Source organism: Equus przewalskii, chromosome 9, assembly GCF_037783145.1.
Source record: "Equus przewalskii isolate Varuska chromosome 9, EquPr2, whole genome shotgun sequence".
NCBI lineage: Eukaryota > Metazoa > Chordata > Mammalia > Perissodactyla > Equidae > Equus > Equus przewalskii.
The window spans coordinates 31,861,420-31,887,729 of record NC_091839.1 but is presented as its reverse complement, the minus strand read 5'-3'; the positions used below and the strand labels follow the sequence as shown (position 1 = coordinate 31,887,729).

Sequence of the window (26,310 nt, the reverse complement as noted above, 5' to 3'; positions counted from 1 at the left end):
CTCTGATTTTTTTCCCAGCCCTATGACCACTGGCAGATTACCTACATGCTCTGCACTTGCTTTCTCATCTAACTCTGGGGATAATAATATACTTACCTCATAAGGTTGTTAGAAAGATTAAGCAAAATAAATTGAAAGAACTTAATGGAGAGCCTAGCATGTAGCAGAACCTCACTAAATGCTGGGCATCACTACTTGCCTTAATAAAGTGACAGTACAAAGGCACAGGGGTTATATGATGTGTGTGGAAGAGATCCTATTTAAAAGGAACGTACCTCATGAGCCAAAATCATACTAGCTTTGGGAATTATTATCAAGTTTCCACATGGGAATAATATCATTATATTCATTTGGAGTTGGAGACGTCCTCACCTTTCTATAAAGTTGCTTCTAGCTCTGTTTTTTTATTTGTTCGTTTTATAAGTGGAGTGGCTGTGTTCTCTCAGCTGTCTCTTGTGCTCCCTCCTAGACTTTATCAAGCTGCCAGATAAGATACCTAGCTAGCTGTGGCGAACAACGCTCTTGGTCACGGGCACTGGGGAAGAGGACAAGCCACACATTTGGAAGGTCCACGGTCACTCGTCTTAGGAGACTGCCCTGGCCCTGCAGTGCTCCTAGAGAGTAATGTCATGCAGGGCAGTTCCAGGGCCTGTTCCACGTCCTCCATGTAAGTGAAGGCAAAAAGGCACCCAGGGTGCAGCCATGGCTTATGGTGGCACCTTGAGGATCATTGGGTAAAATATAAGAGAGAAGACCTTTTTATTCCAAACTTTAGAATTAGTTTCAAGAGATTTGGATCTTTTTACAAAATGAATGTTGAATTTGGATGTGTGTTTGAGAGAGAAATAAGAATAAATAAATCCTTTTCCTGCTGGTTGAGTGTCTGGCATTGCTAGTGTTCCAGAAATGATTAATCATTCATGAAAATGTCTTAGTTAAGCGGTTAAAGCTAACCGCAGCGATAGCTCCGCTCCCTCACCCTGGCAGGGGTGCTGTCCTTAGGCACCTCTGGAGCTCACAGTCATGTGGCAAAGAGTCAAAGTGGTGGGAATCAATTAAGCAGAAGAGTGGAGAACAGGCAGTCATTTGCTAATTGCTTATTTATATCTCACCATATTACAGAAGGATTTAAAGAAGTTAGAATTTCATCTCTAGGGTTGAGAAATAGAATATATTTATAACTAAGTTATATTTACCGTATGTATAAAAACAGATCTCCTGGAATAATTTGAAAGTTCTGATATTATTTCGAGTGTCTAATATCTCAAGAATAAAGTAACATCCTGTCTGCATCTCTGTACATGTTCGTCACTCTATACTAGGACCAATGCAGACAGCTGGTATTTATTTATATCTCTTAAACTTAGATTATAATAATTTTTTAAAATACCACCGATAGGGAATAATTATTTTAGTGAAGGAACTGAAAACTAAGTGTAAAGATGCTAATTTTTTAAAGTGCCATTAAGGCTGACTGAAATTTTTATAAATTTGCTACTCATTTTAAATAAATCGTGAATAATTTAGTTCCCCAAAATTCTCCTTTGGAATTTTAAGGCACACACAGGGAAAGTTGAAAAATTCAGTTAAGTAGTTTGGGATGACTGAATTTCTACTTTCTGAATTATTTTCTATGTATTAAGCTCTGCTGTTCAGCAAAAACGATGATTGTAGCACTGGGTCTCAAACATTGGTAGGCATCGGAATCAGCTGGAGGACTTGATGTAACATGGATTTCTGGGCTCCACCCTCCCCTTTCCGATTTTGGAGTAGGTGTGCAGTGGGGCCCTAGAATTTGTTTCTCTGGCAGGTTCCTAAGTGTTGCTGATGCTGCTGGCCTGGGGGTCACCTTTGAGAAGCATCGCTTCATATATAGATGGGAGACAACTAAAGTTAAGGCTATTGTCTGCAAACTTTGATGCCCCAGTGGACTGGCTATCAAACACCTACAACTACAACTAAAATGCGGCAGAAGTTCACCAACCAGTTAAGGAGCTACAACAAAAGTTAGATTAAAATATCACAAGAAAACATTACAGAGTATATATCTATGAATTACAAAATTGAATTATTTTGATACTTCGAATGTTAGACTTACTTTTCTTTTTATAGGCTTTGCTTTCTATTAGTAATAGATTCTTAAAACAACTTAGAGGACTTTAATATTAAATGAAAAATAAAAAAGAGGCCAAGGTCATTTCCTCTGTATCAACTATGCTCTGAAATGTTAGTTCTTAAAACAATAGCTCATTCATTGACAAGATAAATTTAGTGTTGTGTCATTCTATAAATAATTTAAAAAGGATGAATTGACTTTCAATAATAATAAAAATCATGTATCTTTTCTTCCCAATATTTGGTAAATGTTATCACCCTACTTGTCTCCTTTGGCAGATACAAACTCTTGATGTTGTTGGGTTGTCATATTGACTGCTAAAGAAAGTTCTTTTTTATGAATCTGACAAAAGATAAAGTTTACTATGCTTATTTTTTATATTTCAAATAACTTTGCACACAAAGTTGGTGCTTAATATTTGTTTAATGAATTAAACCAGGTTATCATAAGCCAGAGCCATCAATATTTTTTAAAAATCTACAAATGTATATAAAAATCTGGAAATGTGAATGGACTTTTTCCTTACTTCTGTAGGAATACACTGCCGTTATCTATAGGATGCCAACAAATATGACTGAAAAGCACAACAGCTTGTGAAAGAATTGCCTCTACTTATAGATCCAAGGACAAGACAATCAGGCTTGTTTCCTCTCCCCACTGGGCTGAGCAGTGCAGTCGGATAGTCAACTTACCCCACCTTTAGAAGAAGCTTTGCACTTTTTAGAAAACTCTTGTTTGAAGATGATCTGTAATTTATCTAAAGAGTCTTGACTATCGTAAAATGCTACAATCCAGAAGAGGACAAAGATGCTGTAGCTCTGAGATGGTGGTAGATAGAACAGCTGCTCTGCAGGGGTTGAAGAATACAAAATAAGCTAATAATGAACTGCTGTGCTGTAAGTTTGTAGTGGAGGGCATACAAAGCTTCAAAGACAATCACAAAGAAGTGATCTGTGAAGGTTTCATCAAGTGCCAGGACAGTTTGCACTGAACAGGCAGTGTAGCACAGTGATTGGGACTGCGGACTATGAAGACAGATTTCCGGGGGAAAAACCCAAGTCTTCCACTTGCTGGTTGTGTGAACTTGGGCAAGTTGTTTAACATTCCTTTGCCTGAGTTCCTCATCTCTAAAATGGAGATAATGATGTTACCTATCGTACAGGGTTGTTGGGAGAATCAAATGAGTTAATATATGTAAAATGCTTAGATCAGCACCTGGTATCTATCATATATGCGTGTATATATAAAATATTTATAAATATATATATTACATATACAAAATATATAATAAATACTCTATGACTGTTAGCACTCATTATCATTTTTATTATTTCCTCCATTTTTGGGATTGTCCTATGGTCGGTCCTCTTTATTTCTCATCCTATTCTACATCCATTTCAGCACTGCCTAATTTCTACTATCTCTATTATTCTTATCCCCAAAATCTTAATTGTAAAGTTGGACATTAATAAAATCTTAATTGCTACCATATTTATAAATATTAGTTCTAGTTTAAATCATTAATTTATTAATTTATTCTTTAATTCTCTATCTTTCACTGCTGTAGTGAAACAGACAAATGTCTCATTTTATTTTCTTTTTCACCAGCAGGAGATTTAGAACTCAAGACTAAATTTACTACATAGTTAAAACTGTTATAGACTGAAACACAGGATAATGAAAGGTTAGGTATCATATAATCGACTGAAGTTAAGTGTTTATATAAAACTAATACCAAATAGAAATAAAATCTGTCTCCATTTTGTACATTAATGATAATCCCAACGTCTTGTCTCTTCTTCTATAATAAATACATATCCTAGGATAATTTTCAGACCTTGAAGCTTGACGACTACTAGAATTAAGAAATCCCTTCTAGTTACAAAAGTCTTCTTAGGATCATGGCTGGCTGCAGGGGACTACGGGTCATTGCTATTGCTTGCTTACCAGCCTTGTCTAATCATTACAGAAGAGAGGATGGGGAGAGATCATGGGTAGTGGATTTCCTGTAGTGTCATCAATTGAAGTGACTTAGAGCAATCTTCAGAAGTGTTCCCAGGAATCAAATATTAGAAAAATTCCTCCTAATGCAGGATCTGGAATATCCTTCTTGTGTTCAATGAGTATGTGTGGGGAAGTAAATTATTTGCCGCAATACTCCACTCTCTCCCATATCCATGCCCTTTGCCATTAACTCTGCAAGTTCTCCCGCTGAAGGGGGAAGGTACTTCCCTGTCCCTTTCCTTTGGGTTTGACCATTTGATGTACTTTGGCCAATGCACATGGGCAGAAGTAACAGTGTGACATTTCTCAGCCCAGCCCTTTCACTCTCGCCATTGCCATGTAAGAGCTGTCCCTGAGTGCCTGCTTCCCTCTCAACCTGGACCCCAGAATACTTACAATCAGAGACCAAAGTCGAGTTTACAACATGGAGCTGAGCCCGGTAGGGTCTGCAACCTGAGCAGAGCTTTCCAACAGAGCCCAGTTCAGATGAGCTGATCCCCAAGTGACTGGCTGAGACCTGAGAAATAAATGCTTACTGTTGTATGCCACTGGGATTGTGGGGTTGTTTGTTCCATAACAAGAGCTGAATGATACATACATTGAGTTTTGTATTGTAAAAAAGGCTTTATCTTTTCTAGAAAGCTAGAAATAACTCCATAAATAACTGTGGCAGATAATGATTTGATTTCATATACATTGTTTTTTTTTCTTTTAAATGTCAATGGCACTTAGGAATGGTAATTAACTAATGAAACAATATCAAACATAATTAATAGAGAAAATTTGTATTTATTGTGCCTTAAATTGCACTATAGGAAAGTACATAATGTGTGCTCATTAAGCTAGTTGCTTTTACTTTTAATAATTGAAATAAAATCAGTGAAACTGTCTAACTGAATAATTCAACCAGTACATTTAATAAGTATAAATATACTTTTGATAAGTATAAAGTATATTTCTGGACAGATGTTAGAACTTGTAAAAATATTCTTAATGACTTAATTACACATGACAACTACATTTTAACAATAACAGGATTATATATAATCAACAGAATTAAAACAAACATTTGCTGAACAACAAACACAGAACATTTTAAGCAACTAATTAGTACTTTCAAAAGGACTTGACAAATATGTTGACTACATGAAATTAAAGGCTGTTAGGTTTACAAATGTTAAAAACTTTTCTCCTTCTACAGAGGTCCCCTCTAAGGTGAGAGAGAATGATAAAATTGAAACTACGTAAGAAAAAAAAGTTTTAAAAATTTCATTTATGATCACTTATTTTAAATACTGTGTTGAAAAAGCAACAAAACTTTTAAGATCTCTTCTGATACCTTTTGTATCTATTACACGGAAATATTTTAAAATGTAAATATCTTTTATGAGATAGACAATTAATGGTCCATTTTAGAGAATAACAGAGCTAGATTATATTGGGTAACATACTGTCAGATACTGTTACATGAGAATATGGAGGGCATTCCCAACTGAAACTGGCTGATTTTAGTATAGAAAGATGACTCATAATCTTTTATATATAATTTAAAACTATTAAATTAAATTAATGATTATATTTAGAGATCTACTTAAAATGGCCATTTAAAAATATTCCTGAAAATCTCTTAAGTACAAGATCTTCACATATTCAACGTTAGTATGCCTCTGATATTTGGTAAGTTGCTAAGGAAATGAGTTAGTTTCAACAGTTTCTCTCTCTACTGAGTTCAAGAGAATGCCCAGTCTCCACAAATAAAAAGTAAATAAAGGAAAAGCATCAGAGAGTTGGAAAATAGTTTCATCATGCTTCTGAAGAAATTTCTTGATTTCTTGGTCATCATGCCCTATACTTGAAGTGTTGCCTTTTTCGGTTTCCTTTTGAAGAAGCTGCTCCAGAACCCAGAACAGGGAGAAAATATTTTCATAGCGTGTCACATCGTAACTGGCTTGTACCTACAAAAACAACAAACTCCATTAAAAAAATATTGGTTGTAGCTCAGCTTGGAAAAAGGCAAACAAAGAGATTAAATTTGGGGGCAGAAAGTAAATACTTGACTTATTTAACACCTTTGTCTTCCAGTTCCTTTGAATGGGATCTGGGGAAAGAAAACAAAGAAGAATATTTTCTTTTTTCAAAAACTTTACAATCTTGGTGAATGACTTTTTTTCTTCATGGCTTACAAAGCTCCAAATCCTTTCTCTGCATTATTGCTATAATTCATTACTCAGATGAATCTGAGAACACTTGTCAAAGAGTCTTGTACATACCAAGTCGTGTGTTGAATTCAGTGTTTCACCAAAGACTTCTAACGCATGATACTCCTGCCAATGAGAATACAAGGATCTTTGGGGGTAGGATGTTAGGAACATGTTTCAATGCACAACTCAGTCCTAGGGCCATTACAGTTATGATCTGTAAGTGACCAAATGTGACCTCATCCGGAGTCTACACAAGACAGGGAGGAGTAGGGTTAGATTGTGTGGAATCAAATGCATGGTCATGAAAAAGTGCAGATGTGTCTTGTAGCAGTTATTATGTAAGCTAAATGGCTGAAAGTGAGATGAGTCAAAGGAAGACCTAAAAAGTGGAGAATGGAAAGTATAATATGAGGGAATACAGGAATCAGTGTAAAGATATAAACTGGGTTTGTCATTTGCTTATTAATAAATCTGTTGGAAACATTCACCAAATCTATCTACTTAACAACACGTAAATAAAGAAACATTCTTTTAGAGCCCCGTGGAATGTATTCTTCAACAAGGTGGTCTGATAAACAGAGTCAAAATATATGGATAACGGATAACCGATACTTTCTTTCTTTTTGTTTTTTGGTGAGGAAGACTAGCCCTAAGCTACCATCCACTGCCAATGCCAGCCACAGCATGGCTTAATAAGTAGTGCATAGGTCTGTGCCCAGGATCCGAACCTGCAAACCCTGGGTCGCCAAAGTGGAGCACACGAACTTAACCACTACACCACCTGGCCGGCCCCACTTTCTTTTTCTAAATTGAGGTATAACTGACATTATAATTAGTTTCAAGTGTACAATGTAAAGATTCTATATTTATATATATTGCAAAATGATCACCACAATAAGTCCAGTTAATATCCATCACTATATATAGTTACAAAACTTTTTTTTCTTATGATGAGAACATTCAAGATCTACTCTCCCAGCTACTTTCAAATATGTGATACAGTGTTATTAACTATAGTCACCATGCTGTACATTACACCCCCATGACTTATTCATTTTATAACTGGCAATTTATACCTTTGACTTCCTTCACCTATTTTGCCCACCCCCACTACCCCCACACCTCAGGCAACCACCAATCTGTTCTCTATGTCTATGAGCTTGTTTGTTTTCTGTTGTTTTTTTCTTTAGATTCCACATGTAAGAGAGATCATACAGTATTTGTCTTTCTCTGTCTGACTTATTTCACTTAGCATATTGCCCTCAAGGTCCATCCATGTTGTTGCAAATGGCAAGATTTCATCTTTTTTATGGCTGAAAAAGAGTCCACTGTATATACAGACTACATTTTCTTTTTCCATTCATCCATTGATGAATATTTAGGTTGTTACCACATCTTGGCTATTGTAAATAATGCTGTAATGAACATCGGTGTGCACATATCTCTTTGAATTAGTATTTTCATTTTCTTCAGATAAACACCCAAAAGTGCAATTGCTGGATTATATGGTAGTTATATTTATAATTTCTTGAGGAACCTCCATACTGTTAGTTATATACTTGTTTTATGATCTATTTAGACTCTAAACATGTTGAGAGAAGCAAATGTGTTCCCGTCACTACAATAGCTATAATTTCCAGAACAATGTCTTTCTTGCCCATAGTAGATCTCAATATGCATTTATTGTTTTGAATTGAACAGGAATTATAGTCATTTAAAAAGTACTATATAGACACATATTGGTTATTTTATGAAGAATAATCACAGTGACAGTTTTCAATGTTAAAATTACTTTTCAAACATTTTCCTTATTCCAAACTAAAAAAATTCACACTACGTGTTTAACTTGATCATGTGAGCAATACTTAAATAACTATTTTTAAGCCTGCTCACTTATGACCTTGAATAGTCCAAATTCCTGGATGAGTTAACAAATAATTCTTCTTTGGCACTATTGTTGTCAATGTAGGTTATATACCTATTTAGACATTAACAGAAAGTAGGTAGTGCTTCAAGACAAATTCTGTAGGAAAAAGGCAAATTTATTTCATTCACTTTGAAGCTTTAACTACAATAATGACAGTACTTTATAATGACAATCTAGGCAAGAGGGGTACAAATGGTTTTAGGGTTCACCTCTATTGATAATATTAGCTATATATTCCAGTATTTATCCTATTGGCCCCTTAAAATACCTTGGGATTTTGTGAATCAAATGATTACTCCTTTTTGAAGTTATTAAGATTAACTTCTAGTTAACTATGGCTTTCATGCATAACACAATTTTATAAACAGTAAAAAATTGCCCAGTTGTACTTATCACAGAGCAAAGGGAAGTCCTCTCTCCTGATAAAGGCCCTGGCACCCCGGGCAGTTTCAGGACACGGCTGTAAACAGGTAGAGTGTTGATACCTTTCCATCTGCTTTGAGAACTTCACTCTGGGCACGTTTAGCTCTGCTTTCAGGCGGCCTGGGGTCCCCACTGTAGTGTCCCAATTCTCTATGTTGCTTTGGACTTTGCTTTTTACTCTTACTGGAATTTATCTGTCTGGGGCCCACCTCTATTCTACATGCCTATTCTCATAAGTAATTGGATAAACTCTTTTGCTCCAAGATATTAACAGCTCATAGAATATTAATTTGAAACTAACTCCTCTCTTTAGAGACAGTAAACTTGCAGGCCTTAGCAGCGCTCCCTCTCAGTGTGGCTAAAATGGCATGTCTGTGGGGGAAGTGTCTCCTGTAGCTCCCAAATTTCATCACACTGGCAGATGCCTGTTCTGCTTAATCTTATGTTCAGGCACTTTCTGAATTAGTGCATAAGCGGAATAAAAATGAAAATAAATGGTATTAAGATGATAGCTGATATTCTTCCACCACATTTTGCTGTAATTTTTACATTCTCAATGTCAAACAAGACTGAACCACACCAGTGCTGGAAAATACCAAACAGAGGGAGGATGTACCCACCTGAAAAATACTCAAGACAGGTGGAAGGTACCCACCTGGAAAATACTCAACACTGGTGGAATGTACCCACCTGGAAAATACTCAACACTGGTGGAATGTACCCACCTGGAAAATACCCAAGTGATCTTGCCTGCACACCCTGCCAGGAAGACTGAAGGTGCCTGGGGCACTGGTAGGATGGCTGTGTGTATCTGACGCAGCACTATCAGCTCATTTTCCTCTCCTGGTCTTTCAGAATTGAAGGGACCTTGCGAGGACACTTCTCCAGCGCCATGACTATTTCATATTACTAATCCCATCTTACATACTAGGGAGGCTTCAGAAGATGAAATACTTTCCTGGTAGAAAAATCACCAGATATTTTTGTAGAAAATTTCAGAATTAAAACATTTCTTATGTTCACTTTTCTATTCCTGAGTTGGACTTGAAAAAGTCAAAGTATCCAAATATTTTTTTAAATGCTACTAAATTTCACTTCAAAACTTAGATTCTGAAATTAAGGCTATAGACATATAATGACAGTTTTGCAGTGACTATTTTAGTTGGAATTCAGTCAAGGCTAACTTGACATTTTTGTAAAGACTTTATCCTTGAAGCAGACCCTGCTATTGCTTACCCCATGTCCATTTCTCCCTCCCTTTTCATCAACAGAACCTCGGTTTTGTTCAGGGTGACAATGGATCAACGAAAAGTGTACATCTTCCAGTCTCCTGTAAGGCTGATTCTGGTCCAAGAGATGCGACTGTAAGTAACTGGTGGGGCTCTGGGAAAGCTCTTTAACACCCTGCAAATCTGGTGGGACGTACCTTTGCCCTCCCTCTTCACTATCGTTCCTGCTGGGAAATACAGATGCAATGCTTGGAGGCAGAGTGGCCATCTTGTGAGCCTGAGGGTGAGGGCCACCCAGGGATCAGTAGATGGAGCCAGACTCTGGACACTATGCAGCTCAATAGACCCACGTGGATGGCCATATCTTCCCGTGCTATGCTGGGGTGACCTGCTTCCATTTTCGTCTTTTAAAATGGGGACCTTGAGACTTCATCTAGGGAGGAAGGGAACTCATAAGATTCCTTAGCCTTGAAAAGGTGCTGCCTTTCAGTGTCTCTGACATAGAAATGACAGAGATACCTAAGAGGATAAAAACAAAGTCACATTCCAGAAAATATAACAAGAGGTACTGTACATTTGAGGTGCAGCTCACAATTTGGATGTTTAAATTCAATGATGAAAAATATGAAGACGTAACAGTTCATCAAATTCCACAGTTTGACAGTTTGTGTATGCTAGCCAAGGGCACGTAGAGGTGCAGTCTGGCACTTTCAGAAATAAGCATGCTGCTATGGAAGGGGTGAAAACACACATGACACTTTTTCTAGTGCTACAAACACGAGGGGTGAAGGAGAAAATTGCGTCATTACAGGGCAGAAAATCAAGTCAAAGAGTATAGGTACATAAACTAAATGTTAAATTAAATGGTCACTGAATATACGATATCATTGGCTCAGTATCCTACATGCCAGATTTTATTAGACAGAGGCAATAATACATGAGATACAATTAAAATTAGTAGTCTCTAAAAGAACGAGTTCAGCCCAGTACTTTAAAGGAAAAGGGCAGTTGTCATTAGGATAATTAAGTGGGAAACTTACCCCTAAGTTTTAATAACTTAGCCTTTTTTATCTGCTAGAAGACAAAGAAGGCAGTAGATTTTAATTAAAGAGATGAGGAGGATGAAGTTAACTCTCCATCAGCAGTTTACTAAGCAGCTTGCAGCTTCTGAAGCACAGGACAAAGCACTGGCAGAGCTGACAAATAAGCAGGGGCTTAGGGGGGGCCCAGGGCAATGCTGCATGTGACCATGCCAGTAAGAGCTGGAGGACGGAGCAGAGGAAACGTGCATATTATATATAATATACAAGCACATACATATATATGTATAAAATCAGTGAACATCATGATTGCAACAGAAGCACACATTTACTTAAAACTACAGCTCCTGCAAAGACTATGTTACATCCTTTTCCCCTCCCTGCAACCTGGATGCCAGACCCATACTGAGGGAGTAGAAAGCAAAAGGCCGATCCGAGCTGGGTAGTTAATTAGGGAGGATTTCCTGGAGATGACATGTGAGCCAGGGCTCAGAGACAGTGAGGGGTAGAGACTGGTGAATCATCTTTTGATCAAAGTGCCAAGCAAAGAAGAATAAAAGGGATTCAATGGTTATTAATTCATTTTGCTTTATACAGATAATGGTATGGTTATCTGCCTAAAATGCTGAATCCTGGAGACTGGTTCAAAGGGGTTTATGCCTACTTTGTGGGGTACCTTAGATGAAAAGTTCTAAACTATTAAAACTCCTAACATTTGGGATCTTGATATTTTGCCTTGTTTCCGATGGGAAATGGCTGAACAAATATGGAAGTTTAATAAAGATATTCATGAAAGGAACATACACAGAAAAAATTTTAATCTGTTATTATGAGCCTTGTTTAAAATTATTATAATGATTTTATCATTAACTAATTTTACCTACTTTTCTCAAATCTGTTTCTTGAGGCTGAATTTATATAATAAGGTAATAGCAAAATGAATAGACTGAAAAATATGCCCTTTAGCAGAAAAGGAGCTTGGAAAAGAATCACACAAAGGGAGAGGATGATTTGTATTCATTTGACAAAAATATGGACTCACATTCCCAACAAGAACAGTGTGGCAGAGGCCCTTGTTGGTTGAGACCTTTGAGAAAACAGAATGTGACTCAGCACGGTTTGCTGTAAAGGAACACCATCAATTTAACTCACACTCATTTCTTATTCAATCCCAGCTCGGCCATCTACCAGCTCTGTGATCTGGGCAAGTTACTTACACTCGCTAAACCACATTTTCCTCATCTAAAGCTTGGAAATAAGAAGAACACATCCACTGGGTTGCTAAGAGGATTAAATTTCATATTTAAAACACAGCACAGGAGCACACATTATCAAATAAGTATTATGTATTATGTATTATCTGTCATCATCATTATTGTGTTTTTACCCAAAGTGAAAGATGTAGTCCCCATCCACAAGGTGCTTTGTCCCTGGAGGAAGGCTACGGGTGCTGTTCAAGGACTGGGCTGTGGTCGGACGTTGGAAGCATAGTAAACTGACCGCGGTCGTTCATCTGGAGATGTGTAGACCCTGCGGATGCACCTTTATCCACTTCGTTGACTTAGTCCTTCACAGACAGCAATAATCTAGCAGAGTTCCTTTTTGCATAGAAGTGGGGTACTAGGAATCTAAATGTAGTAAGGCTATTTTAAAGCCTTTCTGATATCAGGAGGCCCTGAAGAAGGTGCAAGTGTGGATTAAACATGGAGTATGACAAGATATGAACAGTTTTCTAGAAAGGCCCATTCAGTTCAGTCCCTGGTCCCTACCTCCAACAACCTCCCAGCAAGACATGATATTTAAATAGCCAGCTTGATTGTCTTTTTAAATTTTATATTATCCAGTTATCTGACTAGTGTGAGAGGAATCAACCCGTTCCCGTCTGTTCTAGAGGCAAATTGCTAAAAATGAGTTTCTCTTCCTAAGTAATATTTTCCTTGGTGACCAACCTAGTAACATCATAGATTAGATCCCAAGTACTCACATTTCTCTGGGGAAATATCCTGTGATTTGACTCCTATTCATCACTTTCTTGGCCATCAGATTAAGCAGATTAGTAGATATGATAAGATAGATTCCACATTGATTTTAAGTCTCAGGTTTCTTCACACAGAGAGTTCCTAATCCATGGACATAGCATTTCTCTGCTCTAACAAATCTTCTGAGTCAACTTTAAATAGTTTCACTTGCTCCTTTCTCAGATTCTGTACCCCTAATTATGGGGTCATCAATCCCATTCACGGGAACTTTTTCACTACTTTATACAACAATATTGAACTTAGTCTAAGGTGGAAATCCCTTTCAAACACATTTGAGAAGCAAATAGAACATCTGTTAGTCTGGATTTTCATCACAGTAGCTCTTGACAAAGCAATATAAACCGATGATTTGGGTATTAATATAAGAGTCTATTAAGTGAAAGAATAGGGCTCAGAGACTGGAGTAAAAGCAGCTAAATTCTCTAAGGACTAATTCAGTTGGGGGCACTTACACTTTAAAAATTTGTGTTTCTGCCTGCCTTGCTCTCCTCCCTCTCTCCCTTCAGTCCTAGTATAAACTTTGTTGGATACCCTTGTGCCATTCTCTGTGGTAAGTGCCTGGGATACAGAGATGAATAGGACAGAATCCCTTTTTTATATTTTATATATTTTATATAAATAAAATAAATATATATTAATATATATTTTATTTATAGTCTTTGTAAAGACTCCCAGTATGTATCTAGGGAGGCGAGACATAAATAAAAAGTGGCAATGCAGAGTATGTGCTGTAAGGGCTATATGGGAACTCTAAAGAGAATGAAGTTAAGCGGTGTGAGCAGAGGTGAAAGGGCAGGAGCTGAGCTCAGTCATGAAATGATGACCTGAAGGCTCACCTCCTCCTAGACGGATGGCAGGATTCTTCTGGAGAGAGGAGTTGAAAGTTACTGTCATCACAGGTAGAACACCTGTTTGCCTGCTACCCCAGAAGCTCTGTCTCTGGTCGGTGGATTTGCACTGAAGCAAGAGAGAGGCAGAGAGCTTAAATGGGGAGTAGGGAGAGATGTCACCCGTCTCTGCAATGACTCACTCGCAGAATCCCTACACCACAGCCTTCTCTAGGGCAGTGGAACAGGACTAGAGTGACCGGGGTGTGCACATGGCCCAAATCAGTTCCACGTGTTAACAAAATCTTAAAGAGCCTGTTTGCTTCCATGAGGTCAATAGTCACTTAAATGCTTGATACTTATCCTCCTGAAGGAAGGTACAGATAACAAGAGAAGGCACTAAAGTAGTATTCTTGGAAGAGAATGCAGTGTTTCACTGAGTTAAGCCATTCCCATCATGTAATTAAGAAAAAACTTGAGAAAAAGAAATCAAAGCTGGTATATATTAGAAATCGAGATCCAGATGGCCATTAGTGATGGCAAACAAATGTCCAAATAGCCAGTGGAGGTAAAATCAACAAGAAACATTCTTCCTTAGGACTCCAGATAAAGATTATCCAAGACAGCATCAAAACCTACCCGACCAGGAAGGGGGCAGGAGCCAGATTTGTTGGAGTAGCACCCATGACTGGCCAGCCAGGCAAAGCCAGAGGCTAAAATAATTTCCTAGAGGCTGCTTAGCTAAGCTTTGATAACTTTGCCAAAGTAAGCAAGAAATGTATATATACATTTTAGGAGCACTGGATCCGAAGCCCATGATTAATGACAACAAGGGTGAGGGTTCACAAATGACCAGATCCTTTCCAATAATTTTGTTTAGAAACTAAAAGCAAAATTTGATTGGCCTCAGATAATCTAATAATTATTTCCCAAAGGTCCACTGAACAGGGTTGTATTCAAAGAAATTAAAACACATTTGTCCCTTTTTCTTCCTGTTTTCAATATGTCTCACTACAGATTCAGTGACATCAGTTTATCAGAGTTTGATATCAAAGACTAAGTGATACTGCACAACACACACAGGAAGGCTGAAACACAAAGGAGGAAAAGCGTAACATACGTGTTCCTGTGAACATGTTATCAGACGTGTTCCTATGAACAGCTTATCAGACATGTTCCCATGAATAGTTTATCAGATGTGTTCCTATGAACAGGTTAGCAGATGTGCTTCTAAGAATAGTTTATCAGATGTGCTCCTATGAACATGTTATCAGGTGTGTTCCTATGAACATGTTATCAGGCGTGCTCCTGTGAACATGTTATTAGACCCACTCCTATGAACATGTTATCTTGTTACTGAAGTAGAGCCCCAACCTATAGAAAAGTGAGTAGGACATTTCTTATTCTTTTCTTTTTTTAAAATCAATCAACTACCATCCTCTCCTTTTTTTAAAATCAAGTTTTTTGACATATGATTAACATACAGTAAAATTTACGTGTTTAGTTTTATAAATTTGATAAATCACTTTTAAGAAAAGAAAAATGTCATAATAGAAATAATCTTTGAATAAAGAAAAAGCAATCATGTTACACCCACATGATATCATTTAACATTTTGTTTTCTTACCTTCTATCTACTTGATTTTTTATTAAAATATACATACAGCATTTAGTGTTTTGTTTCAATAAAACACGAAATACTTCTCTACACTTAACTATAATTTTGTTACCTGAAGACATTCTAGAGAAATGTTTAGAAAGAAAACATCTATATGTAATGCAGAAAGCTTAGGAGAAGGAACTAGACTTCACACTATGAGATAGTCTTTCTGGTTTAACTATTTTCATTATCTTCATGCTGACATGCTGCAGGAGAAATTTATCCTTCAAAGAAATGCTAAGTGGCCCTAGAGAAAGCTCTCTTAGGCTAGCGGCTGGTGAGTCACTACCTGATGACAAATGTGAAAAAAGGAGCGCAGAACCAGAGGAAGACCTAAGCTTCCACTAATTCTCTCCTTCAAGTAACACTTCCTCAGTAGCTACTGCCAACCCAACGCGCAGAGGGAAATGACACACTAATGACACAGTAATGACAAGAAGTCTGGTTTCATGTCAGCTAAGCACCACAGTTCAAGGTGGAGTTACATATGTAAACAATCACAATACAATGGATATATTGTAAGAGGTTTTGTCTACAGTGTTACTGCAATGGCATTGTTGCTGAATGAGTTATAGTCAAAAACATGAAGAAAGCACTCAGCAAATAATCTCAATGGAGAATTCTAAATACTACTGTTTTGGAAAATTAAACTAGCAATGGCTTGCAAGGAAAATTAAACATATTATGGGACAATCACATGTTAAGTTAAATGCATTGAAAATAAAACAAGTAGGAGAACTTAGTATGCATATATTAATACACAGGTTATAAAAGTGCTTCTCATCTTTTAAGATACATATTGCAAAACTAAAATCAAGTATTCTGAGGAGACACCTACATTTATGAGACATCAATTAATTTACTTAACCAACACTGTATGAACTTTGATATGTGCTTTATAAGCAAATATTTTCAGAACAAATAATATTCCCAGTAAGTTGACTATCACTGGTTAATTTCAAAGAAATGTTTAAAATAAACATTGACCACATTTTTAATGTAATTTTTTTTTCTTAATTTTAATCTGAGATTCCAATACATTTTACCTTTTTTAGAAACTAAATTATGCTGCTAGCATTAGAAGAGTGATGTACTCTTTATTCAAATTCAACCTCAAATGTAATATCTGGATCTGATATGACAATGCCATGCTTGATATGCTTGAATGTGCCTCCAAAGATATAAGCAATGCAGCACAATTCAAAACCAGATGATGATTCTGAAAAGTTTGTAAAGGATATTTGACTTACCCTGTTGAATAGTCAAAATTTACTGTAAAGTTCCACTAAAACATTAAAATAAAATTTTAAAAGTATCTTATTCATGTGGAAAAACTTTTTACACAGAATAGTAATTTTTTCTAGTGATTCTAGATAATACGATGTACATTGAAATAACATTATCTATTTGAGCCTAACTAATGTTTCTGGGGATTACCCACAGAAAATTACTACAAAACAGCCTTAGCAAGTACACTAGAAAGTTTAGTAGTGTTATCTTTTCAAAGATACAAGTTTTAATAAAACTTATTTAGAGAAAAAGAATACCCAAACTATATATGCAACTACTTTAGGATATTGTTATGTGTGTATATACACATGTACACACATATACACACATCAGTTTATTTACATGTGATGTGTGTGTGTGTACAATTGCATGCAATTAATATAGACATAATTTACTTATTTCAATGATCCATGGCTGTATATATAATATCTTGGCAACAATAATGTTTTATATACGTCGTCCAGAAGCAATTATGGAAAAACCTGCAAGGCTCTCATGAAAAAAGAACTTTGGTTTAAAGGTATATTATTTTCATAAAAGAGTAGTAAGAAAATTCAGTAAGCCTGTATTGTCTGGTCTTTGTCCCTGGTTCCTGGGAGACAACCTCTAAATCCTTGGCATTTCCTCAGTAATAGGAGTGTCTTTGTTATCCATGGTGGGCCGTTGGCTCACACTAGAGATTAAGGAGGTAAGTAAAGATAGGGGCTGGTCACCTGAAACATCAGGGCTTTGAGTAAGCCTGACTTCTGCGGAGGAGTCGGGGCTGGAGACTGAGTTCAGCTTTGTGGCCCATGAGTCTATCAATCACGTCTACATAATGAAACTCCAGTAAAAACTCTGGAAAATGATGTGGGTGGAGCTTCCTGGTCAACACATCAATAAACCAGGACCAGGACGGTGCTGCACCCTGCTTCCATGAGGAGAGAGCACGCAAGCTCTGTGGCTAGGACCCTCCCAGACCTCAGGCTACGTATCTGTTCATTTGGTTGATCCTGATTTGTATCCTTTATAAGAAGTATAGCACTTTCCTGAGTTCTGTGAGTCACTTTGCTAAATTATTGCATCTGAGGGAGATAGTAGATGCTCTTCCACATTTGTAGCCAGTTATTCAAAAGTGCAGACAGCATGGGGACCCTCAAACTCCCAGCCAGCCTCTGAAGTAAGGGCAGTCTTGTTGGGGACTACTTCTTTAACCTGTGGGGTCTGCACTAACTCCAACTGCTTAGCATCAGAATGAACTAAACTGGAATATACTAGTATGTCTTGAAGTTGAAGCAAATTATATGAAGGTATGCAAATGACAGAAGGAAGTCACAAGAATATAAAATAAATTTCACAAGATTTTCCCCTCATATCTCGTACTTTAAAAAAAAAAAAATTGGCCCTGAGCTAACATCTGCTGCCAATGTCTCTTTTATTTCTTTTTCTTCTCCTCAAAGTCCCCCAGTACATAGTTGTATATTCTAGTTGTAGTTGTATATTCTACAACCGCCTCATCATGGCCTGATGAGTGGGGCTCAGTCCGTGGCCAGGATCCAAGACAGCAAAACGTGGGCTATTGAAGTGGGGCACGTGGGCTTAACCACTCGGGCACAGGGCAGGCCCACATGCTCTTTTTTTTAATTGAAGTATAATTGACACATAACATTATATTAGGTTCAGGTGTAAAACATAATGCCTAGATATTTATATAAATGCATAATGATCACCACAATAAGTCTAGTGAATGTCCATAACCATACATAGTTACAATTTTTTGTGTGTGAGGACTTATAAGATTTATTCTCTTAGCAACTTTCAGATATGCAAAACAATATTATTAACTATAGTTACCATGCTGTCCATTACAACCCCATGATTTATTTATTTTATAACTGGGAGTTTGTACCTTTTGACCCCCTTCACCCACTTTGCCCACTCCTATTCCTTACTCCCCACTTCTGGCAACCACCAATCTGTTCTCTGTATCTATGAGCTTGGTTTTCTTGTTTTTTATTTTCTTGTTTTTTAAATTCCACATATAACTGAAATTATACGGTATTTGTTTTTGTCTGTCTGACTTCTTTCACTTACCATTATGCCCTCAAGGTCTATCCAGGCTGTTGCAAATGGCAAGATTTCATTCTTTTTCATGGCTGAATAGTATTCCAGTTTGTGTATTTTACACACAGACACATACACACTTCATGTTTTCTTTATCCATTCATCCATAAAGGGACAAATGTTATTTCCATATCTTGCCTGTTGTAAATAATGCTGCGGTGAACATGCGGGTGCATATATCTTTTTGAATTTGTGGTTTTGTTTTCTTTGGATAAATACTCAGAAGTAGATGGCTGGATCATATGGCAGTTCTATTTTTAATTTTTTGAGGAGCCTCCATACTGTTTTCCATAGTGACTGTACCACTTTACATTCACACCAACAGGGCACAAGGGTTCCCTTTTCTTCACATCCTTGCCCACACTTATTATTTATTCTATTTTTAACAATACCTATTCTAACAGGTCTGAGGTGATATCTCATTGTGGTTTTGATTTGCATTTCCCTGATGATTAGCGATGTTGAGTATCTTTCCATGTACCTGTTAGCCATCTGTATGTCTTCTTTAGAAAAATGTCTGTTCAGATCTTCTGCCCATTTTTTAATTGGATTGCTTTTTTGCTATTGAGTTGTATGAGTCCTTCATATATTTTGAATATTAACCCCTCATCAGGTACATGATTTGCAAATATTTTCTCCCATTTGTAGGTTGCATTTTCATTTTGTTGATGGTTTCCTTTGCTCTGCAGAAGCATTTTAGTTTGATGTAGCCCCACATGTTTATTTTCGCTTTTGTTGCCTTTGCTTTTGGTGTCAAATGCAAAAACTAATTACCAAGACCAGTGTCAAGGAGCTTGCCACCTATTGTTTCTTCTAGGAGATTTATGGTTTCAGGTCTTACATTCAAGCATTTAATCAATTTTGAGTTAATTTTTGTGTATGGTATAAGATAGTGGTCCAATTTCATTCTTTTGCATGGGGCTGTCTAGTTATCACAACACTGTTTATTGAAGAAACTGTCTTTTCCCCATAGTGTAATCTTGGCTTCTTTGTCATAAATTAGTTGACCATATGTGTGTGAGTTTATTTCTGGGCTCTCGATTCTGTTCCTCTGATCTGTGTCTGCTTTTATGCCTATAATGTACTGTTTGGATTACTACAGCTTTGTAATGTAGTTTGAAATCTGGGTGTGTGATGCCTCCAGCTTTGTTTGTCTTTCTCAAGATTGCTCTGGCTATCCATAGATTCTTGTGGTTCCAAACAAATTTTAGGATTATTTTGCTGTATTTCTGTAAAAATGCCATTGGAATTTTAATACTAATTGCACTAAATCTATAGATTGCTTTGGGTGGTATGGACATTTTAACAATATTAATTTTTCCACCTATGAGCATGGGATATTGGTCCCTTTATTTGTGACTTCTTCAATTTTTTTGAATTTAATCTTTTTTGTTCCACTAACATTGGTTTATAACATTATGTAAATTTCAGGTGTACATCATTATATTTCTATTTCTGTGTAGATTACATCAAATTCACCACCCAAAGACTAATTACAATCCATCACCACAAATATGAGCCTAATAGCTCCTTTTGCCCTCCTCCCTCCCTCCTTCCCCTCTGGTCACCACTAATCTCATCTCTGTTGCTATGTGTTTGTTGTCATTTTTTTTTTTATCTTCTTCTTAGGAGTGAGATCATATGGTATTTGACTTCCTCCCTCTGACTTGTTTCACTTAAGATAATACCCTAAAGGTGCATCCATGTTATCACACACAAATGGCCAGATTTCACCATTCTTTATGGCTGAGTAGTATTCCATTGTGTATATATACCACACCTTCTTTATCCACTCCTCCCTTGATGGGCACCTAAGTTGCTTCCAAGTCTTGGCTGTTGTGAATAATGTTGTGATGAACACAGGGGTGCATGTATCTTTATGCATTCGTGTTTTCATCTTCTTTGGATAAATACCCAACAGTGGAATAGCTGGATCATATGGTAGATCTATTCTTAATTTTTTGAGGAATCTCCATACTGCTTTCCATAGTGTCTGTGCCAGTTTGCACTCCCACCAGCAGTGTACGAGGGTTCCCTTCTCTCCACATCCCCTCCAACACTTATTGTTTCCTGTCTTGTTAATTAGAGCCATTCTGATGGGAGTGAGGTGATATCTCACTGTAGTTTTGATTCTCATTTCTCTGATAGTTAATGATGTTGAACACCTTTTCATGGGCCTGTTGGCCATCTGTATATCCTCTTTGGAGGATCTCTGTTCAGATCTTTTGCACATTTTTTAATTGGGTTGTCAGTTTTTTTGTTGTTGAGATGTATGAGTTCTTTGTATATTTTGGATATTAACCCCTTATCAGATACATAGTTTGCAAATATGTTCTCCTGATTGTTAGGTTGCCTCTTTGTTTTGTTGATGGTTTCCTTTGCTGTGTAGAAGTTTTTAGTTTGATCTGGTCCCATTTGTTTATTTTTTCTAGTGTTTCCCTTGCCCAGTCAGACACGGTACTTGAATATATGCTGCTAAGACTGATGTTGAAGAGTGTACTGCCTAGGTTTTCTTCTAGAAGTTTAATACTTCCAGGTCTTACATTCAAGTCTCTAATCCATTTTGAGTTAATTTTTGTGTATGGTGTAAGATAGTGGTCTAGTTTCATTCTTTTGCATGTGGCTGTCCAGTTTTCCCAACACCATTTATTGAAGAGACTTTCCTTTCTCCATTGTATGTTCTTGGATCCCTTGTCAAAAATCAGCTGTCCATAGATGTGTGGGTTTATTTTGGGGCTCTCAATTCTGTTCCACTGATCTGTGTGTCTGTTTTTGTGCCAGTACCATGCTGTTTTGGACATTACAGCTTTGTAGAATATTTTGAAATCAGGGAGTGTGATACCTCCAGCTTTTTCTTTTTTCTCAGGGTTACTTTGGCTATTCGGGGTCTTTTGCTGTTCCATATAAATTTTAGGATTCTTTGTTCTATTTCTGCGAAAATATTGTTGGAACTTTGATAGGGATTGCATTAAATCTGTAGATTGCTGTAAGAAGTATGGACATTTTAACTACATTAATTCTTCCAATCCAAGAGCACTGGAATACCTTTTCCATTTCTTTGTGTCCTCTTCAATTTCTTTCAACAATGTTTTATAGTTTTCAGTGTACAGATCTTTCACCTCTCTGATTAAGTTTATTCCTAGGTATTTTATTCTTCTTGTTACAATTGTAAATGGGGTTGTATTCTTAATTTCTTTCTACTACTTCGTTGTTAGTGAATAGAAGCAACTGATTTTTGTACGTTGATTTTGCATCCTGAAACTTGCCATATTCATTTATTACTGCTAAAAGTTTTATAGTGGATTCTTTAGGGTTTTCAATATATAAAATCATGTCATCTGCAAATAGTGACAGTTTCACTACTTCTTTTCGAATTTGGATCCCTTTAATTTCCTTTTCTTCCCTAATTGCTCCGGCTAAGACTTCTAATACTATGTTAAATAAGAGTGGTAAAAGAAGGCATCCTTGTCTGGTTCCTGTTCTTAGAAGGGTAGCTTTCAGTTTTTCTCCAGATATTAGCTGTGGGTTTGTCATATATGGCCTTTATTATGCTGAGGTCTGTTCTCTCTATACCTGCTTTGTTGGAGAGTTTTGATCATAAATGGATGCTACATCTTGTCAAATGCTTTCTCTGCATCTATATAGATGTTCATGTGATTTTTGTTCTTCATTTTGTTAATGGGATGTATCACATTGATTAATTTGAACCATCCCTGTGTCCCTGGAATAAATCCCACTTGATTATGGTATATGATCCTTTTAATGTATTGCTGAATTTGGTTTGCTAGTAGTTTGTTGAGGATTTTTGCATCTATGTTTATCAGAGATATTGGTCTGATATTGACACAAGGAAGTCACAAGAATATAAAGTAAGTTTTACAAGATTTTCCCTCAAGTTTCACACTTTACTGACCTCACATAATACTGTTTAACTAGGTGCCCCTTGGTGTTTAAAACCCTTTCACTTCACATGGATGTCCCTTTCTCCAGCTCAAAAGCTCTTAATTAGAACAGAAGATGGTGTAGGCACCCTAAAAGCCAAATACTTAAGAATGCAGCGTCATAATCAGCAAATCAAGCCTATACTCAAATAGATCCACCTTTGCTTTTCTGATTAAAACCAAGATTAAAGGTAGCAGCAAAAGCTCTTCATGTGAAGAAATCCAAACAGCTACGTGTTTGTCTTCATGGTTTTCTACAAATTTGATCTAAGCAGTCATTCAAAATACCCAATGAGTCAGACAGAAACCATTTGAGAGAAAAACTTTAACTTCCATTTGCACAGATCTTACATAAGAAAATAAAATTTTAAAAAATTAGTGTACTTTTCTGGAGTGTTTTTTTGCTAAAGACTAGACACAGGGTGTTCTTCCAGAAGAAAGAGTTCAGTGACTGGAGGAAGTGGAAAAAAAAAACCCCACTTACTATAAATCTCCTCTTAGAGACTCATAACTCACATTGAAATTTTGAGAAGGTTTCAGCAAATGAGGCAGTTTCACACTGCATTTTGGGTATAGAATGCTTTTCTATTTATTTATCAAGAATAAGTGTTCTGAAGAACATACTGTTGACATTAATAAGTGATAATAAATGCCAAGACAGCCTTTAAAAGACAGTAATAAAGGCATAGTTAGAAAAAAATCTAGGTATTTTCACATGTTAAAAAAAGTATGGGGTCATATTTTTCTGATATCAGTAAATGTATTTATTCCAAAGAAATAAGAAATCATTACCATGGGCTGCATATTTAATTTTAATAGAAAACTTCACCTAAAATCTACTTGATTTTCTATGTGTAGAATCCAGTATTTTCTAGAACTCGAGCTAAAGGATCACTTCACTAAGGTGAACAACTTATAAAGGAAAATTTCTGTCCAGTTTTTGGAATTGTTTTGTTGAAGACAAACCCATTAGCAAGCTTTCAGGCATTTTCCTTGTGTTTCAAAGAGACATTTACATTCCTCTGAAGCCAGCCTGTCTCTGAAGTGTGCAGAGGGAGGGTGGGTGGTGTCTTCTTTCATAACTGGTGTCACCCAGAAGGTCAAGAACACTTTGCTAAGTTCTTTGCAGATTCTTTCACAGAAAGCAAAAAGATGACTTTCTTTTCTTTTTGTCCATACTTTTATTTTTAACATAAGTCTCTGGGAAAGGTGGGATGTTCTCCTTATTAATATTTCCCCAAAGTTATTATCACTAATAACACATTCTTTTGGCAAAATGGCATAAATGCAAAGTTGTATTAGTTAATTTTTAAAATACCCTCAATAATACCACCAAGAGAGACAAACACAGTTCTTGCCATCATAGAGCTTATACTCTGAAAAAGTACAAGACATTAAATGAGTAATTATGTAAATAATTTATGATTCCAATTGTTTTAAGTGTTATGATAGAAACTGTAGAGTTGTCTGAGGGCAGAAAGATCTCCACTTATTCCCACAGTGTTCCTTTCTCCTTGTTGTACTGCTTCTCAGTGACTTTTCTGTTTTTCATCAATAACAAAAGCTATGTCATTGTGGCCACAGCCACCCACCTGGAATTGCTTGTTCTGGGATAGCTTCTTTAGGTACATCTAGAAGTCTTCTCTGTGCCCTGGGCTTTCTCTAGACACTTGAGGGACCAAATATGGATTTTTTAACGTTCGGATGTGAAGCCCTGAATACTCAGGGAACAGCATACCTTAAACCAGACCCTGCAAGGCCCCAGCTCTCAAGTGCTTGGACAGAGAATGCCTCGTACGGAATGCGCTTGTTGTACAGATGCCATCTAAGACAACTTCTAAAGCAGCCGGAGCCGTCTGTACTGCAGAGGGCTACGAAGGCCACTGGGATCAGGGCACTGTCTCTCTTCAGCTGGTAATGGCCATGCTGCACCAAGGAGAGAGGGTGCTCTCGCCTTCATATTGGGGAAAGCACGTTGCCCACCACAAGAGAGTTATGGCATCAAAGACGGAACTGTGTGTGGCCTAAAAGTTCTAAATCTGGCCTTTTGCACAGTCTCAGAATACCTAAAAGTGGATTTATAGGAGGAATAAAACACTTATGAGTAATTTTGAATCTGGTTGAATTTAAGCCTTGTGGTTTGCCATTTTAACTATGATTGATGTGTTGGTGTTTTTTCTATATATTATACAAGAAAATTCCAAAATGCACTTTTCATGTCATTATTTTATAATTCTAAATGATTGACTCAGTATTAGAGACTCAAAAATAGGCAGCTGATACTCAAACTTTAAAAATGCTCATAGTGTATCACTTCCTATTTTGTTTAATATATTTATTTAATATGAGGAAATACTGTATATTTTTTATTTTAAATTCAAAAGAAACAAAATACTTTTTTTTTAATAAATTTCTTTTCCAGGTTATTTACGTTTAGGGAGACACTGTAGCCTTGTCATGCCAAAGGAATATCCTGTCTCCTTAATTCTATTCTCAGTATCTCTAAATAAATTTGGATTCTGATTTCTTTTAAAACGTTAGCAACTTTAGAACAGCTGTTTAGGTCACTGACCATGCAATTTTCATGAGATTCAAATGCGTCCACTCGATCAAGTGACTCTATGTTGCCACGTCAGACGCCTTCTTTTAGGAAGTCCAGACCTAGACCTCGAACCTTGTTATATTAGGTTAAACCATATTAAATTTTCTGTATTTGACAGTTGTGACCTACAACAACAGCAATGTCATATGGTTCAAAGTAATAGTATATGGATCTCCATATCAGCAAATAAAATTCACTTTTTTAAATGTTTCATTTGATTAAAAACAGAATGAAATATAACAAAGATAACAACAAACCTCTGAACAACAAATCTGTAGGTTATTTAAAATTAAAACATTCAGTATAAAATAAAGTGGCTATTTATGATTTAGCTGGCTAATGGCCAACAATTAATTGCATGAAACTAACTTTTAAAATGATTGCTATCTAAAATTTTCACCATGGCTTTTACTAAGGTTTGTATTATTATATCTACTTATTCTGAAGAATTATAAGCTCATCTTCTATCCACTAATTTTGCATTTTAGCTAAAAATCCATTTCAAATCATTTTCAGTATTCATCAGGAAAAGTATTATAATGATTTATTTATTGCTGAATGCTTTAAACTTGAAATATTGACAGTAAACAGTATTTAATTTTCTAATTAATTCATTTTTGTCAGCTAAAAGTAGTCAGGCTTTAACATCAGGAGGTTACATATTTATTTATTTACACTACAATTTTTGGGGGGGGGTGATCCAAATAGCAAAACACATGCAGAAGCCCATAGGGATCACCTCTTCCCCAATGACACAACAATTCCACCCCTGATGACCAGTTAGGGCCTGGATCAAACCAGTCTTTCAAAAGTGGTCACTACAGGGGCTGGCCCCGTGGCCGAGTGGTTAAGTTCGCGTGCTCTGCTGCAGGCGGCCCAGTGTTTCATTGGTTCAAATCCTGGGCGCG

General features: G+C 36.7%; 1 protein-coding gene across 6 annotated transcripts in view; it reads right to left on the bottom strand.

Annotated features, from left to right (window-relative positions):
- Positions 1 to 4,889: 4,889 nt before the first annotated feature.
- MEI4 (meiotic double-stranded break formation protein 4) overlaps positions 4,890 to 26,310 on the bottom strand; it is a 235,737-nt gene continuing 214,316 nt past the window's right edge. For 5 of the 6 annotated variants that reach the window (XM_008529850.2, XM_070558994.1, XM_008529849.2 and 2 more), the window contains one exon: positions 4,890 to 6,075. In XM_008529850.2, the coding sequence (XP_008528072.1) occupies positions 5,806 to 6,075 (270 nt within the window). In that variant the 3' untranslated portion in view covers positions 4,890 to 5,805. Of the gene's footprint in view, positions 6,076 to 6,178; positions 6,219 to 26,310 lie in introns of all 6 variants that reach the window. The other variant, XM_070558995.1, reaches the window with a different exon arrangement.